Source organism: Phocoena phocoena, chromosome 20 (genome assembly GCF_963924675.1).
Source record: "Phocoena phocoena chromosome 20, mPhoPho1.1, whole genome shotgun sequence".
Taxonomy (NCBI): Eukaryota; Metazoa; Chordata; class Mammalia; order Artiodactyla; family Phocoenidae; genus Phocoena; species Phocoena phocoena.
This window is the reverse complement of record NC_089238.1, coordinates 6,979,745-6,994,083: the sequence shown is the minus strand read 5'-3', so window position 1 is coordinate 6,994,083 and position 14,339 is coordinate 6,979,745. Positions and strand designations below refer to the sequence as shown.

General features: G+C 53.6%; 2 protein-coding genes across 8 annotated transcripts; one reads left to right on the top strand and one right to left on the bottom strand.

The window, feature by feature from the left end:
- Positions 1 to 844: 844 nt before the first annotated feature.
- On the bottom strand, positions 845 to 10,807 carry IRF3 (interferon regulatory factor 3). Of its 4 annotated transcripts, none has more exons than XM_065899213.1 (8): positions 10,550 to 10,807; positions 4,897 to 5,069; positions 4,051 to 4,222; positions 3,894 to 3,964; positions 3,128 to 3,257; positions 2,589 to 2,831; positions 1,585 to 1,700; positions 845 to 1,077 (listed from the first exon to the last, which is right to left on the bottom strand). In XM_065899213.1, the coding sequence occupies exons 2-8, from the start codon at positions 5,059 to 5,061 to the stop codon at positions 910 to 912; spliced, it is 1,065 nt and encodes a 354-aa protein (XP_065755285.1). In that variant the 5' UTR covers positions 5,062 to 5,069; positions 10,550 to 10,807; the 3' UTR covers positions 845 to 909. The 4 variants fall into 4 exon arrangements, with proteins under 4 accessions (XP_065755285.1, XP_065755284.1, XP_065755283.1 ...); XM_065899212.1 differs by having other exon boundaries at positions 2,589 to 2,969; positions 3,071 to 3,257; positions 10,550 to 10,785; XM_065899211.1 differs by lacking the exon at positions 10,550 to 10,807 and having other exon boundaries at positions 2,589 to 2,969; positions 3,071 to 3,257; positions 4,891 to 5,062.
- Positions 6,210 to 11,954, top strand: BCL2L12 (BCL2 like 12). 4 transcript variants are annotated; one of them, XM_065899215.1, is made up of 7 exons: positions 6,210 to 6,290; positions 6,964 to 7,078; positions 7,293 to 7,435; positions 8,504 to 8,590; positions 8,678 to 8,769; positions 9,596 to 9,883; positions 11,743 to 11,954. In XM_065899215.1, exons 2-7 carry the CDS (start codon positions 6,972 to 6,974, stop codon positions 11,791 to 11,793), a joined length of 768 nt encoding a protein of 255 aa, XP_065755287.1. In that variant the 5' UTR covers positions 6,210 to 6,290; positions 6,964 to 6,971; the 3' UTR covers positions 11,794 to 11,954. The 4 variants fall into 4 exon arrangements, with proteins under 4 accessions (XP_065755287.1, XP_065755288.1, XP_065755290.1 ...); XM_065899216.1 differs by lacking the exon at positions 6,210 to 6,290 and having other exon boundaries at positions 6,972 to 7,078; positions 7,296 to 7,435; positions 11,743 to 11,793; XM_065899218.1 differs by lacking the exons at positions 6,210 to 6,290; positions 9,596 to 9,883 and having other exon boundaries at positions 6,972 to 7,078; positions 7,296 to 7,435; positions 11,743 to 11,793.
- The last annotated feature ends 2,385 nt before the right edge of the window (positions 11,955 to 14,339 follow it).

Genomic DNA, 14,339 nt, shown 5'->3' with positions numbered 1-14,339 from the left:
CCTGACCAGTGTCTGCCCAGCTCAGGGCGTCTAGGTGCTATTTGTCTAACCTTGGAATTGCCCCAGAAACAGGATCTTTGTCCTCCATTCAGTTTTTTTTTTTTTTTTTTACCAGTCCTATGAGGCTGGGGTGATCTAATTGACTCCCCCGAGATGGAGAGGGAAACTGAGGCATGGAGCAGCAAGGGCCACACAGTGAATCAGGGCTGTGCTGGCCTCCATCAGTCCCTGTTACCCAGAACCCAGGCGCGGTGAGGAGAGGTGGGTGCAGCCAGGCTGCGGGGGGAGGGTGGGTTCCGATTGGGGGTGGGCTCAGAATTCCTTTACAACTGGCCCTCACAGGCCCACATGGAGGGGAGCCCAGGGCCCGGAAAGGAGAAGGACTTGCCTGAGGTCACCTAGCAGGAGTTGGGAGGGGACCCAAGGTCCCTGACAGGCAGGACAGGCAGGCGAAAGGCTCTGTGCTTACTGGACGTCGGCCTGAATTGTTCATAGGCAAGACGGGCGTTCCAGAGTGAGCCCCAGGGTCGCCCTCAAAGAGTGGCACCCTTAGAGTCAGACCTGGATTCTGACCTGCCTTGTATTTTCCTACTTGGTGGACTTTCCTCCTCTCTAAGCCTCAGTGTCTTGGTCTGTAAAATAGGGGTGACTGTCACCTACTCACCAGGCCACAGGGAAGAGGTGAGGAGTGTCAGCTGCCCCCTGCACAGTGCCTGGCCTTTATGCAGTGAGCACCTAGGATATGAGTGGCTTGCACAGATGGATAAACGGGCCTTAAGAAGGAATAACCCCCAACTTGGGTCAGGGCTGGCCCAGGGACAGTGAACACCAGACAGACAAGTGATGACCATGGCCGGAGCCAGTTTATTGGTTGAGGTGGAAGTTGAGGGCTCAGGCCTCCCCAGTGACCTAGAAGTCCATGTCCTCGACCAGGTCCTGGAGGTAGGCCTTGTACTGGTCTGAGGTGAGGGAGAGTGGTTGGCTGTTAGAAATGTGAAGGTCCACAGTGTTCTCCAGGGAGGAGGCACCCCCTACCCGTGCCATGTCTAGCAGGGCTCTGAGGCACATGGGGACAACCTGAGGGAGGTGAAGGAGAAACAGTCAGGGGAAACACCCAGCACCGTCTACTGTCGGGGATGGGTTGAGTAGACTACAATTCCCGACAGCCCCCACTGTAACCCAGGATGAACCGTTAGGCCCAGGGCTGCTGGGCGTTACAGTTTTCCCCATATTCACCACCAAGGGAGACCATAAATGGTTCTTAGGGCTGAGGCTGCTGAGGGGTTCCTGGAAGCTAGAGCTGAGCAGCTTGTGATCAGAAGGACTCCTGGGAGCTGTAGTACCCTACACAGGCTGCTAGGACTTGTAGTCCACCAACTTCCACATGGTTGGGAGAATGCAAATATAGGCTTTGGGGGTGGGGCCGTGGGAGGGACACCAGAAGCTCCTGAGGAGGAACTGGTACTTGCAGAGACTCTTAGGAGTTGTAGTCTCCGAGGGGACTGTGGGAGTTGTAGTTCCCAGAAGCAACCTCCTCCCTTTCAGGATCTACCCCTCAGCTCCAGGAGCCTGGGGCTGCAGTACCTTGACCATCACGAGCCTCTTGACCCATGGTTGGTCCTGGGGCCATGACTGCCCCACGCAGAACCAGAGGGTGTAGCGTGGTGAGCGTCCGCTTCCTTCGATGAAGGCAATCAGATCTGGGGGCCCAGGAACCTAGTCAGAGATGGGAAGAAGACCCTCTACCTGCCCCTCCCTGCTCCCCCAAAACCTCAGTAACATCCTCATCTTCCTCCCTGATCTGAAGCTCAGCATATCTCTGCCACCATGACCAGGGGGCTGTTGATTTGGGGAAAGTCCCTTCAGTTCTGGCACAAGCTGAAATGTTCCTCCTCCCTTCCATCGGGGCTGGGCTGGAAGGTAGGCCTCCACACACACCTCCTGGAGCCTCAGCATTTGGATGGGGAAACAGGCCCAGGAGGGGAGTCCACTCCCCCAAGGATGCTCAGTGATTCTGGAGTATAAGGTGGTTGGTGGTTACTGCTCTTTAACCCTTCAAGGTCATGCTGTCCAATATGTAGCCATTAGCCACCACGGCTATTCAAGTTTTAATTGTATCTAATTAAAATCAAATAAAACTTAAAAAAACTCACTTCCTCATTTGCACTCACCTCATCTAAGTACTCAGTAGCCACATGTAGCTAGTGGATACCGTATTGGGCAGTGGAAATACAGAGCATTTGCATCATTGCAGAAAGGTCTGTTTGGAGAGCAAAGCCCTAAAGGATTTCTTTCTCCTGCCTCTGTCTTTCCACCATAATTGTAATAAATGATAATGACTATGGCAGCTAATTCCCCGAAGCACCTTCTGTACGCTGGGCCCTGTGCCTCCTGCCAGCTCTGGGCAGGTGAGAGAGAGGAGACAGTCCTTAGACTCCACAGGTTCAGAGCAGTCCAGTCCTCCCCACAGGTTCAACCACAAGCAGAGCAGCAGGGTCTGAATTCGATCCCAAACCTCCTGACCCCAGAGTTTTTAACCACCATTGCCTGCCGTTTCCACAGCAGAGCTAAGGCCCCACCTCACTCACCTGCTATGAAGGGCCCCATGTTGAACACGCCTCCTTCCCTGTCCTTGGGCACCTCACCATCAGGCCTGTGACCACTGTTGGGGAGGAGTTCCTCGCCCACGGCCCAGTACACACGGCAGTGCCCCAGCCTCTGGGCCCAGAGCCACTGCCCAGCCCTCCACAGAGCTAGTCCCCCGCCCAGGCAGCTCAGCACCCGCTGCACGTAGTCTGTCACGCCCCTGTCTGTCAGGGACGCCGCGGGGTCTGGCAGTCTTATTGGCTGCCCAGGCAGTGTCCTGTCCCCTGCTTCTGATCCCACCAGCCGCAGGCCCCCCGGGCAGAAGACAGTCTGCTGGAAGACTTGGCAGCCCCGGTAGAAGACGGTCACCTCGAACTCCCACTCTGAGCAGCAGCAGCAGTAATGTGAAGGGGAGAGAGAATGAGGGAACGTCAGGGGGCTTGTGGCCCAGCCCTACCCCCTCCCACCCACAGCTGGCGCTCACCTTCCTCGCTCTCCAACAGCTGCTTCAGTGGGTTTTCAGGGGGTCCCGGCTTTGGGCAAGGAGCAGGGACATCTAAGTTGGGGCCCAGCAAGAGCTGAGGGGGGTTCTCAGGGGCCATGGTCAGACTTGAGGGCCCTCTATCTGGGGCCAAGTCCATGTCACTCAGTAACTTCTCCAGAATGTCTTCCTGGAGAGGAAAAAAAAAAAGGATCCAGGTATTTCCACAGCCTTTTCTGGAGACTTCCCATGGACCAAGCTTTATGCTCAGCGATGTGGGGACCCAGAGAGGAGACAGACCTGAGCTTTGCCCTCAAGGGGCTTCTAACCTGGGGCACAGACAGTAAAGTATGTACAGCTTTGATGTATGCCGGGCACTACAGTGGCCCGAGGGGAGCAGCTAATTCCACCCAAGGATCTGGCTCTCTGCAAGCAAGACCCGGGCAGAGAGGGCTGGGAAGAATTTCAGAGGGGACTTCCCCTGGCACAGACATCAGCAAGATCAAGGAGAGGTTCTGAGTTCCCAAAACGCTGAGAGAACCCTGCACAGGGAGGAAAGCTATTAAATTCTAGAAAGGTGGATTAGGGCCTTGAATGCCTGCTGAAAGCTCTGAATTTTCTCCTGAGGATGCTGGGAAGCCATGGAGGGCTGTGGGCAGGGGGCGGGGGGACAGGGTCAGCACTGAGTCAGGTTGGGGACAGACTGCAGGGGACAGAATGGAGCCTGGGGTGATGGTGCAGGGGAAGAAGATGAGGCCTGAATAGGCCCATGAGGACGCAGAGAGGGGATGGGGCAGAGAGCAGGATGGTCGGGGCGCATTCTTACTTGGATATCAGAGGCACTGAATCTGCCATTGGTGTCTAGAGAGGTGTCTGGCTCAGCTAAGTTCCCAACTCCTGTGGAGAAAGGTGGGAAGTGGAGTGGGGGCGCTAGGGACAGCTGAAATCCCATCCCTCTAAGTGAAGCCTCACTTCCAGCACACCTGAGGTCACAAACTCATAGATCTTGTGCGGGTTGTGAGGGTCCTTGCTGTGGTCCTCTGCTAGACGCAACGCTTCCTTCCGGTTCAGGGCGGACCGGAAATTCCTCTTCCAGGTGGGCAGGTCCGGCTTATCCTTCCCAGGAGTGTAGGCACCACTGGCCTCAGCCCAGGCCTAGGGGACCAGTGGTACCAAGACAGTGGAGAGGATGACTTAGACCTTGCCCCAGGGGTCCCAACCCTGTCTCCTCTTGTCCTAACACCGTCCTCCCCCCGACACGTTCTAACTTGGCAAGGTTCCATCCCCAAACTCTCAGATTCTCTGCGCCCCGAATCCCCCTACCACCACCCTTCAAAAACCTTTGCTTTCTAAGCCAGCCTTCCAGGTCCTAATGAGTGTCTAACTCTGCCACCAACCTGCCCCAGGACACCCTCTGTAATAACCCCGCCCCCTCGCACTCTAACTCGGCTTACCACCACCGGTGTATCCTAATTTGGTGGTAAGAAACCTCAGCTTCAGGGCCAAGTCTCGCCTCTAATATTCCAAGACCGGCCCCCAGAAATTCTACAACCAAGAGCCTCACCCCGGAGGCCCCGAACTCCCCAGGATGCATTTCCTTCACTTTCCCGATTCCGTTACCGGAACCTGGCAGCTCTGATCCTGACTGCTCTCCGACACCAGTCCGTGGATCCTACTAACTAAACCCCTTCCCGTTCTAACTCCACCCACCTCAGTCTGTCAGAATGAGAGCAGGCCTCTCCATGCTTGCTAATCCCGCCTTCTCGGCCCCGCCCCCTGGGAGTGCACCTCTGCCCCCTCGGAGTCCACCCCGCCCGGCGCGCCCGCACCTGGAAAATGCCGAAGTCCTCCAGCTGGGCATCCTGCCGCAAGCCGTGCTTCCAAGGGATGCGGAAGCGCGTGCGGCTCTCATCCAGCCAGGCCACGCCCTCCAACTGCCCCTGGTCCAGCTGAGATACCAGCCAGGGCAGGATGCGAGGCTTTTGTGTTCCCATGGTCTGGCCTGCGCGTAGAGAACAGGTCCTAGGTACAGGCGGCCTCCCAGGCCCACCCCGTGCGGGGTCTTCCGCACCCAGACCTCCCTCACGGGCCACGGCGCAGGTCTCTCACCTATAGTTTACTGGGGTACAAACAGGAGACCTTTTCCCATCCTCCAGCGAGGCTTTCTAATTCAGCGAGAACTCCCTCCCAAGCCCATTTTACACCCCCCTCTCCTTTCCCCAGCTTCTTCTGTGTAGGTAGATACCTCTACCTCCCTCAATTGCGCCCGTGTACACCTTCCCTCTTCCATTGAAAGCCCGTTCTTCCCCCCTCACCCAAGGCAGGTACTCCCACTTCCAGGGTAGAGCCCTCCCTCTAGTTATTGCAATACAGACGCTAGTGACCTGTAGACCGCTACTTCCCGCAGTTACCCCACGGTAGACCCCCTTTCACAGTTCCACCCCGTCCCGATGATCCCCTCACCCATTCCCACCGTGGACCATCCACAATCCCTCCCAAACAGACAGCCTCCCTCCTCCAGGGCACGTCCCCACTTTCTAGAGTGGACTGCCTCCTATTCTTACAGTCCGTCCATCTCTCCCCTAAATCCCCCAGTGTAGACGCCTCCTCTCCGCTACTTCTACGTTTGCTTTTTTTACAGCCGATCTCGGCGCCAGTCATTGCTTCACTTTTTTCTTTCTTGCTTCACTTTCCCCCAGACTACACAACCGCCCTTCTCCACTGTCAGTGTAGACCCATCCTTTCTCCGATTCCTCACCTCTGGACGCCACCTACTCCCCAGTTACCTACGTTTCCTATGTGGTGGGTCGGGGCGCGCAGAGTGCTCCAACCACGTCTGTTTTTGGGGTCTCGTTCCTCTCGAACTCTCAGCTGCACAACCCACTTCCGGTCGGCTGAGCTCTAGAGGTGGGGCTTCCTTTTCTATCGATTTCCTGAAATAAAAACGACTTCACAGTCGTACGGGTGACTCCAAAACCAGAGACTGCTCGCTAAGTGCGGGCGTCGCCCCCCCCCCCCCCAACCCCATGCCCTTTTTAGGCCTTCCGACCGCGGGCATGCTGGGAACGTCACATGCAAATTAGGCGGGACCCAACGCTCCTCCCCTCTACGTTTGGGCCGTCACCAACCCGGCCCAGTGCGCAGGCGCGGGAAAGTTGAACTAAGAAAAGAAAGTTTATACAAGTTCAGTGGAGGAGGTGGCGGCGGCGGGGCCCGGGACCAGGTGAGCGGGACGTTAGCGAGGGCTAGGTGAGGAGGAAAGAAGAGGGAGCCGGGATCCAGGAGAGGGCAACTCAGTCCCGCTTCTCCGACATCCGAGTGTCCTGGGTCTCCCAAACGCTAGCCTCAGAGAGTGGAACTACACCTCCCAGCAGGCTGCGAGGCGAACCAGTAACGGAGGGAGGGGAATGTTTGCTATGAAACCTGCTGGGATTGGTAGTTCTCGACCATCTACGGACGTGAGCAGCTTGGCATATACCTTCAGAATCAAGAAGTCCCCAAGCCCCCTTCTCCCTCGGGGACTCAGAAGTCTGAGGCCCCCGCCCCCTTCTCTCTTAGCCTCAAGAGTTCACACCCCCAGCCCCCTTCTCCGAAAACTCAAGAGTCCAGGCCCCCAGCCCCTCCTCCCTTAGACCCAAGAATCCGGATCCCTAGCCTTCTCTCCCAGGATCAAGGTGTCTTCCTTCTCATCCCTCTTCTCCATCTGGAGACTTAAGCGTCTGGGCCCCCAGACCCCCAACTCCCGTAAAGGACCTGGGAATGCAGACCCTCAGCCCCTTCCCTCTTTGGGGACTCACAAGTCCTGGCCCCCTCCTCATTCGGGGACTAGGAATTTGGGTCCCCAGCCTACTTCCCGCTGAACCCTGGAGCCCATCCTCCAGCTCCCTCTCTCACAGGTGCCCCCATGGCAGGCTCGGAAGAACTGGGGCTCCGAGAGGACACGCTGAGGGTCCTAGCTGCCTTCCTAAGTAGGGGTGAGGCTGCGGGGTCTCCCATTCCGACCCCACCCAGGTAAGAGGAGTTGCCCTCCTCCCTCAGGGAACGGCATTTGGGCTGGGGCCCTCTCCAACTCTTGCTCCTGGACTCAATCTGTCTCCTTCCCCCCACCTTTATATCTGGCTCCACTCCTTGTCCTGGGGGTTGCAGGGAAAGGCCCTCAGTGGGAGGACAAAGGGACTGCTTGCAAAGGGCCTTTGGGGTCACTCTCTGAGGTCCCCTTCTCCAGGAGCCCTGCCCAAGAGGAGCCAACAGACTTCCTGAGCCGCCTTCGAAGATGTCTTCCCTGCTCCCTGGGGCGAGGAGCAGTTCCCCCTGAGTCCCCTCGGCCTTGCTCCCTGCCCCTCCAGCCATGCTATGGTTCAGAGCCTGGTAAGAGATTTCCCTCGATCACCCAAGAACTGGCAGCTTTGATTCTTAAAGCATAGAGAGGATAAGAAACTAGTTCAGGACCACTCAGCTAAGGGGGTAGCTGTGGGGGATCTCCAGCACCTACCCTCACCCCCGACCCCCAGTTGGTTTACTATCTGTCAATTCTGTGGGCAGGCTTCAGGAGGGCTTTGGGTGCCTTTCTTTCTTTCTTTCCTTTTTTTTTTTAACATCTTTATTGGAGTATAATTGCTTTACAATGGTGTGTTAGTTTCTGCTGTATAACAAAGTGAATCAGCTATACGTATACATATATCCCCATATCCCCTCCCTCTTGCGTCTCCCTCCCACCCTCCCTATCCCACCCCTCTAGGTGGACACAAAGCACCGAGCTGATCTCCCTGTGCTATGCGGCTGCTTCCCAATAACTATCTATTTTACATTTGGTAGTGTATATATGTCCGTGCCACTCTCTCATTTCGTTTTAGTGCCTTTCTATTTGTTATCTCTCTTTCTACACATGCTTCCTTGCCCCTAAGACTTTTGTAGCCACCAGTACCCCCAATAGGGAGGCAGGAAAACTGATTTCCAGTCACAATTCCCTGGCTGTTTTGGTTACATAAGTCCTTTTCTCCAGTAGCAAAGTAGGAATGGGCGGGGGGTGGATACTGGACTTGATCAAGAGTGACCAGTAGGTTTCTTCTCATATGTGATACTGGATAGACAAGCAATGGCTACTGGGAGTGATCACTTGGAGAGGATTTCACAGCTGGGGAGAAGAGTTCTGTGATGAGTTGTTGCCTGAAATGGGCAAGAGATAGAGTGGTAATAGCTGGAGTGCCATGTGTTTGCCTTCCTTAGATGGGATAATCTTCAAGGTCCAGTTCGGCTCAAACCTTCGAAGTCCAATTTGGGGAAAAGTAAAAGGGTCTTTTACCAAGTTTGCTCACTGGGCCTCAATTTATCCCATTCTGAAATGGAAATCATTGCTACCTGGCAAGATGGTTGGGAGGAGAGAATCCCTAAGTTCCTCATGTCCTGAAGTCCCATCATTGGCTCTTTTCATCCCAGGCCCAGCTACTCCAGATTTCTATGCCCTGGTGGCCCAGCGGCTGGAACAGCTGGTCCAAGAGCAACTGAAATCCCCACCTAGCCCAGGTGAGGTGCAGAGGGGCCCTGGAGAAGGATGAGGGTAGAAGGGTCGCCAGGGTTGTGTCCCCAGCCAAATTCTCTTCTGCCCCCTAGAATTACAGGGTCACGTACCCACAGAGAAGGAAGCCCTGCTGCGAAAGCTGGTGGCCTTGCTGGAGGAAGAGGCAGAAGTCATCAACCAGAAGGTGATGGGTGGTCTGTTCCATCCCTTAGCTAGGATAGGAGTTGCGGCATGGTTCCGCACTGGGACCTGAAGCTGGATCTGCATTCTCATTGGATGGTCAGGTGGGGAGAAGGTGGGACAAGGCTTCAGTGAAGGGGTGAGTGACAGGTAAGCCAGGGCAATACTTTAAATTAGTGACTTCTTTGATCGTCAGAGGGGCGTGGCATGAAGGCAGAGGGGTGTGGCCACCAGAAACTGTTCTAGGAAGGAGATTGGAGGAGGTGAGTCGGTAAGGGAATGTATGGTGATGGGAAAGGGAGGAGGGGGTAGCTTGAAGACAGCTGTCTAAAATCTGAAGCCCTGATTGACTATATAGGGACGTTGCTTAGAACATGGGGGAAATGGACTGCCGGAGGGAGTGTGGCTTGTGACTCTGTCCTGGAATCAGGTTGGGTCAGGAGCCTGGGCAAAGTGTATGGCCTTATAATATTCATTGTCTGGTAGAAGGCAAGGTTGCCGTCACAGGCTTGGCCTTCGGGGAAGCCCACAGGGGCGTGGCTAGAATGTTAGCATGCTAGAACACAGCTGATACAGGGCTTGGTCCTGATTGGCTGTCGAGGCCTTGTCAGGGGCGTGGCTTGGCTTCTCCGGTTCTAGGCCATCTTGCTGTGAGTAGTTTGGCCGAGATCATATAGTCTCGTTTGTGATTGGCAGATGTGCTGGATAGGGGCGTGGCTTGGGGCGTCAGTTATATCTAGAGCTCTTGAAGCCACGCCTCCCAGCCTCCCATTGGCTGGCTACGAGGGTGTGACTGAGGCAGACCCTGCCTCTTCCTCCCCGCCCCACAGCTGGCCTCAGACCCCGCCCTGCGGCGCAAGCTGGCCCGCCTCTCTGCTGGTTCCTTCAGCCGCCTAGTGGAGCTCTTCTCTAGCCGGGAGGGCAACCCTCGCCCAAGCCAAGCACGCCCCTCGCTGCCGTGCCCCGGGCCCCCACCGCCTTCCCCGGAGCCTCTGGCCCGCCTGGCCCTGGCCATGGAGCTGAGCCGGCGCGTGGCCAGGCTGGGGGGCACCCTGGCCGGTCTCAGCGTAGAGCACGTGCACAGCTTTGCGCCCTGGATCCAGGCCCACGGGGGCTGGGTGAGCCGCTAAAGCCTCTCTGGGCTTCCCTTTACCTAACTGTAATTGTAATTGTATGTGTGTGTATTGGGGGGGTGGGGTGGGCGGGGAGGCTCTTAGGCTTCCTTTCAGACATAACGGGTGTTCTCCCAGCTCCACCATTCATCCGTTCTGTGTTTATTGAGCACCTAATGTACACGAGGCACTGTAGTGATCAGTGCAGATGCTATGCCCAGCTTAAACCACTCTGGTATACACTAACACTTATGAGCTAGAAACAAGCTTCTTCATCCGTAAAGGGAGGAGAATTGTATACCTACCTCAAAGGGTTATTGTGAGGATTAAAATGGGATCATCCTTGTAAGTACTTGACATTTATGTGAGTATCTGGTGACTGTCTGCCTGTGCAGCACTGCCTGCGGGAATGCCCTTTGCCTGGTATCCCCCTGCCTTGCTTCCTCTGCCGCTCTGCTCAGGTATCTCTCTCGGCGAGCCCCTCCCTGATCCCCATTTAAAATCGCAGCCACCTCTACACCATCCCCTTACCTTGCTTGCTCACCGCTTTAAATCCAGTGCTGGGCTCAGAGCTGGATTAAGCTCCTTTGTACTGGCTGTGTGACCTAGGCAACTGTCCCCGTCTCCCTGAATACCAATCTCACGCCGCTCAATGGGCACCATCTCACTTACCTGCCTCATCACTGCCAGGCTCTCAGAATGTAAGCATTGCTTCATAGACTGGCAGGAGCTGGCTAGGTGCGTTTGAGGAGCAGAGAGACAGCCAGTAGGGCTGGAGCAGTGTGAGTGAGGGGGAGAGGGTGGGAGATGAAAGCAAGAGGGGCGGCCAGATCATGCAAGGCTTTAGGCCTTGTGGTCAAGGTAAGAACTTGCACTTTGACTCAGTGAGCCAGGAGTCCTAGGAGGGCTCAGAGTAGACGGATGCGAGCTGTCTTGGGTGGTCACAGGTGCCCTCTGGCGGCCGTATGGAGAATACCGTAGGGGGCAAAGACCCAAGGGGGTGACTGGGCTGGTCCAGGGAGAAGGTTAGGGTGGATCAGACCAGGGTCGGGGTAGTAGAGAATTCTGGATTTAATTTGGAGGTAGACCTGACAGATTTTGCTCGTGGAGTGGATGGGAGACGGGAGTCAAGGATGATGCCAAAGATGTTGGCCTGAGCAGCTGCAGGGCTACATCTGATGTCCTCTGGAACCAGAAAGAGCAGAGTGGAGGCGAAGGTGGGGAGCAGGTTTGGAGAAGAGGCAGAGGTGATTAACTGGAGGTGGTCCAGTTAAGGGAGAGAGACCCCTGAGACCTCAAAGCAACATATGACGGGACAGTCGATATTAGTGTCTGTAGCTCAGAGCAGAAGCTGGCTTATTTGTAAAATCATTTTATTTGTTAAGTAATGATAACAGGTAAGCTTGGCCAGGTACTCAGCCAAGGACTTTAGTGGAATGATCCCATTGAAACCCCACAACAACCTTACGGGATTCGATTATTATCCTGGTTTTATGGAGACTGAGGGAAAGTCCCTTATGCAGGGTGGGGGATTGGAGTTAGGGCTTTAACACAAAGCCAGGGTTCTTTATCATTAAAGCTCCAGGACCCTGTTTGTTCCCCTTCTTTGAGTCTCTGTCCACCCCCTCTGGGGCTCTGTCTCCCCCCCGCCCCTTCTAGGACTCTGTTCCCATCCACCCCAAGTCTCTGAGCCTTTCTTGGGGTCTCCATCCCTCATCCCTGTCCACCTCTCTCTGGGTCTCTTTCCCCTCCCCCTCTCTGGTTGCTTGCCTTCCCCGCCTCTGCTCTCACTGCGCTGGTGTGGATGCTGCTGTGAGTGGAGGACACCTCTCTGCTCATGGGGCTCTGCCACTTTTCCCTTCCAGGGGGGCGTCCTGGCAGTTTCACCTGTGGACTTGAACTTACCCCTGGACTGAGCTTTTCCTCAGAAGCTGCTACAAGATTGGACCTCATGTCCCTGCACTCTTTTTCCAAGCCTTCCTATTCCACTCAGGGCTGTGGGGTGGTGCCCACCCTCTCTGTTTTTGCCAAAAAAAAAAAAAGTTTAAGATGTTTTGACATTAAAAACTTTATAAAGTATTTAATGATTTGTCCTTTCACTCAAGAACTAAAGTTCTACGTAGAGGAGACTTGGTTCGGAGACCTCTCTGGTTTATAAATTGAGGAAAGAACCAATTCATTCATTCTAGACATATTTATTTGGGGCACCTACAAGCACCTGTCACCTAAATATACAGCATATTTGAGGATACCTGTAAATATGATTCCAGCTAATTATATTTTTCCCCTATTGCATGATTTATTTATTCCAGCTAATCCTGTGTTGATAGTCCTGGAGTCTTTCTAGCTATTTCCAGAAGAAAGCTATGACCTTTCTTCACAAGACATCCAGAACACCACCTTCTTCTCATTTTTCTCTTCACACAGCTCCTTCTGAGCCTTTTTTGCTGGTTTCTCCTCATCTGCCTGTCCGCCAGAAATTTGTCACCTTTTTAGGGCTATCACCCCCTTCACCGAATTATGTTTGTAAATGCCTAAAATGAAACGCACAGGATCACAAAGGAAGCCAATTACAGTCGAGCCTCAGTATTCGCGTATCCTGTATTTTTCGAATTCGCCTACTCGCGAACATTTATTTGTAGTCCACAAACTAATACTCACGTGCTTTCGCAGTTGTTGGCAGGCGTGCTTGTGTTCAGAGCAGCAAAGGATCTGACTCGCTCGATGGGCACCTTTCAGCTCAGATCAGGCGAGGCAACTGCGCCTTCTCGTTTCAGCTCTCACGCTGTATACAAGCGTCCTTTCTGCAATCTATTTACTGCCACATTTTTCACATTTCTATGCTTTTTTGTGGTGATTTCTCTGTTTGAAAGAGCCCCAAGCACAGCGCTGGAGTGCTGGCTAGCGTTCCTATAAGTGCACGAAGGCTGCGATGTGCCTCAATTAGACAAGCTTCGTTGTAGATAATTTTTGTTACACTGCTGTTGGCTGTGAGATCACTGTGAATGGACCAACTCTATATTAAGTAATGTGTCTTTAAACAGAAAACACACAGAAAACCTGATTATATGTTGATGGGTTGGCAAAAGTGTTGTGACAAGATGCTCGTGGGAGCTTGACCCTGTATCTCCCCCAGGATCAATGGCTTGGTGTTTGCCAGTTCAGTGTTCACAGCGACTTTATAGGACGTAACTAGCACAAATAATAAGATTCGAGTGTATGTGGAAATAAAGCTTTCAAGATTTTTTAAAAATATATTTATTTTATTTGGTTGCGCCGGGTCTGTAGTTGTGGCAGGCGGGCTCCTTAGTTGCGGCACACAGGCCCCTTAGTTGTGGCATGTGAACTCTTAGTTGCGGCATGCATCTGGGATCTCTTTCCCTGACCAGGGATCAAAGCCAGGCCCCTGCATTGGGAGTGCGGCCTCTTAACCACTGCGCCACCAGGGAAGTCCCAAAGCTTTCAAGATTAATATAAAAATTAGTGGCCTAATAATAGGCATGCCGGGCTTGGTGGCGCAGTGGTTAAGAGTCCACCTGCCAAAAAATAAAATAAATAAATAAATTAATTAATTTAAAAAAAAAAAAAAGAGTCCGCCTGCCAATGCAGGGGACACGGGTTCGGGCCCTTGTCTGGGAAGATCCCACATGCCGCGGAGCAACTAAGCCCTTGCGCCACAACTATTGAGCCTGCGCACTAGAGCCTACGAGTCACAACTACTGAGCCTGTGTGCCACAACTACTGAAGCCTGTGTGCCTAGAGCCCGTGCTCCGCAACAAGAGAAGCTACTGCAGTAATGAACCCACACACCGCAATGAAGACCGAATGCAGCCAAAAATAAATTAAAAATAAATAAAAAAATAAATAATAGACATGCCTCCTCATTAACACATTCATTAAAAACACCTAGGATGGGTCTCATAACCATGATTTCTAAATAGAACAGGAATGACATTTGGAGGCAGATGAGTTATTACCATAACAAGTCATACACATTTCGTGGCTTATATTAATAACACACTAAGCTCAGTTTCTCTGGGTCAGGGGCGCGGGTGCAGCTTAGCGGGGTGCTTGGCTCAGGATGGTCACATGCTGCTATCAAGGTTTCAGCTTCAATCTCATCTGAGGCTCGGGGGCCTCTTCCCAGTGCATGTGGTTTTAGCAGGACAATCTGTGGCCTCACCTGATTAAGTCAGGCCCACCCAGGAAAATCTCCCTTTTGATGAATTTAAAATTAACCAATGTGAGGGACTTCCCGGGTGGTCCAGCGGTTAAGACTCTGCTCTCCCAGTGCAGGGGGCTCAGGTTCGATCCCTAGTCAGGGAACTAGATCCCGAATGCTGCAACTAAGACCCGGCACAGCTAAATAAATAAATTAATTAATTAAAAGAACTAACCAATTTGAAGCCTTAATGTCATCCGAAAACTCCCTTCACCCTTGCCATATAAGGTCACCTAATCA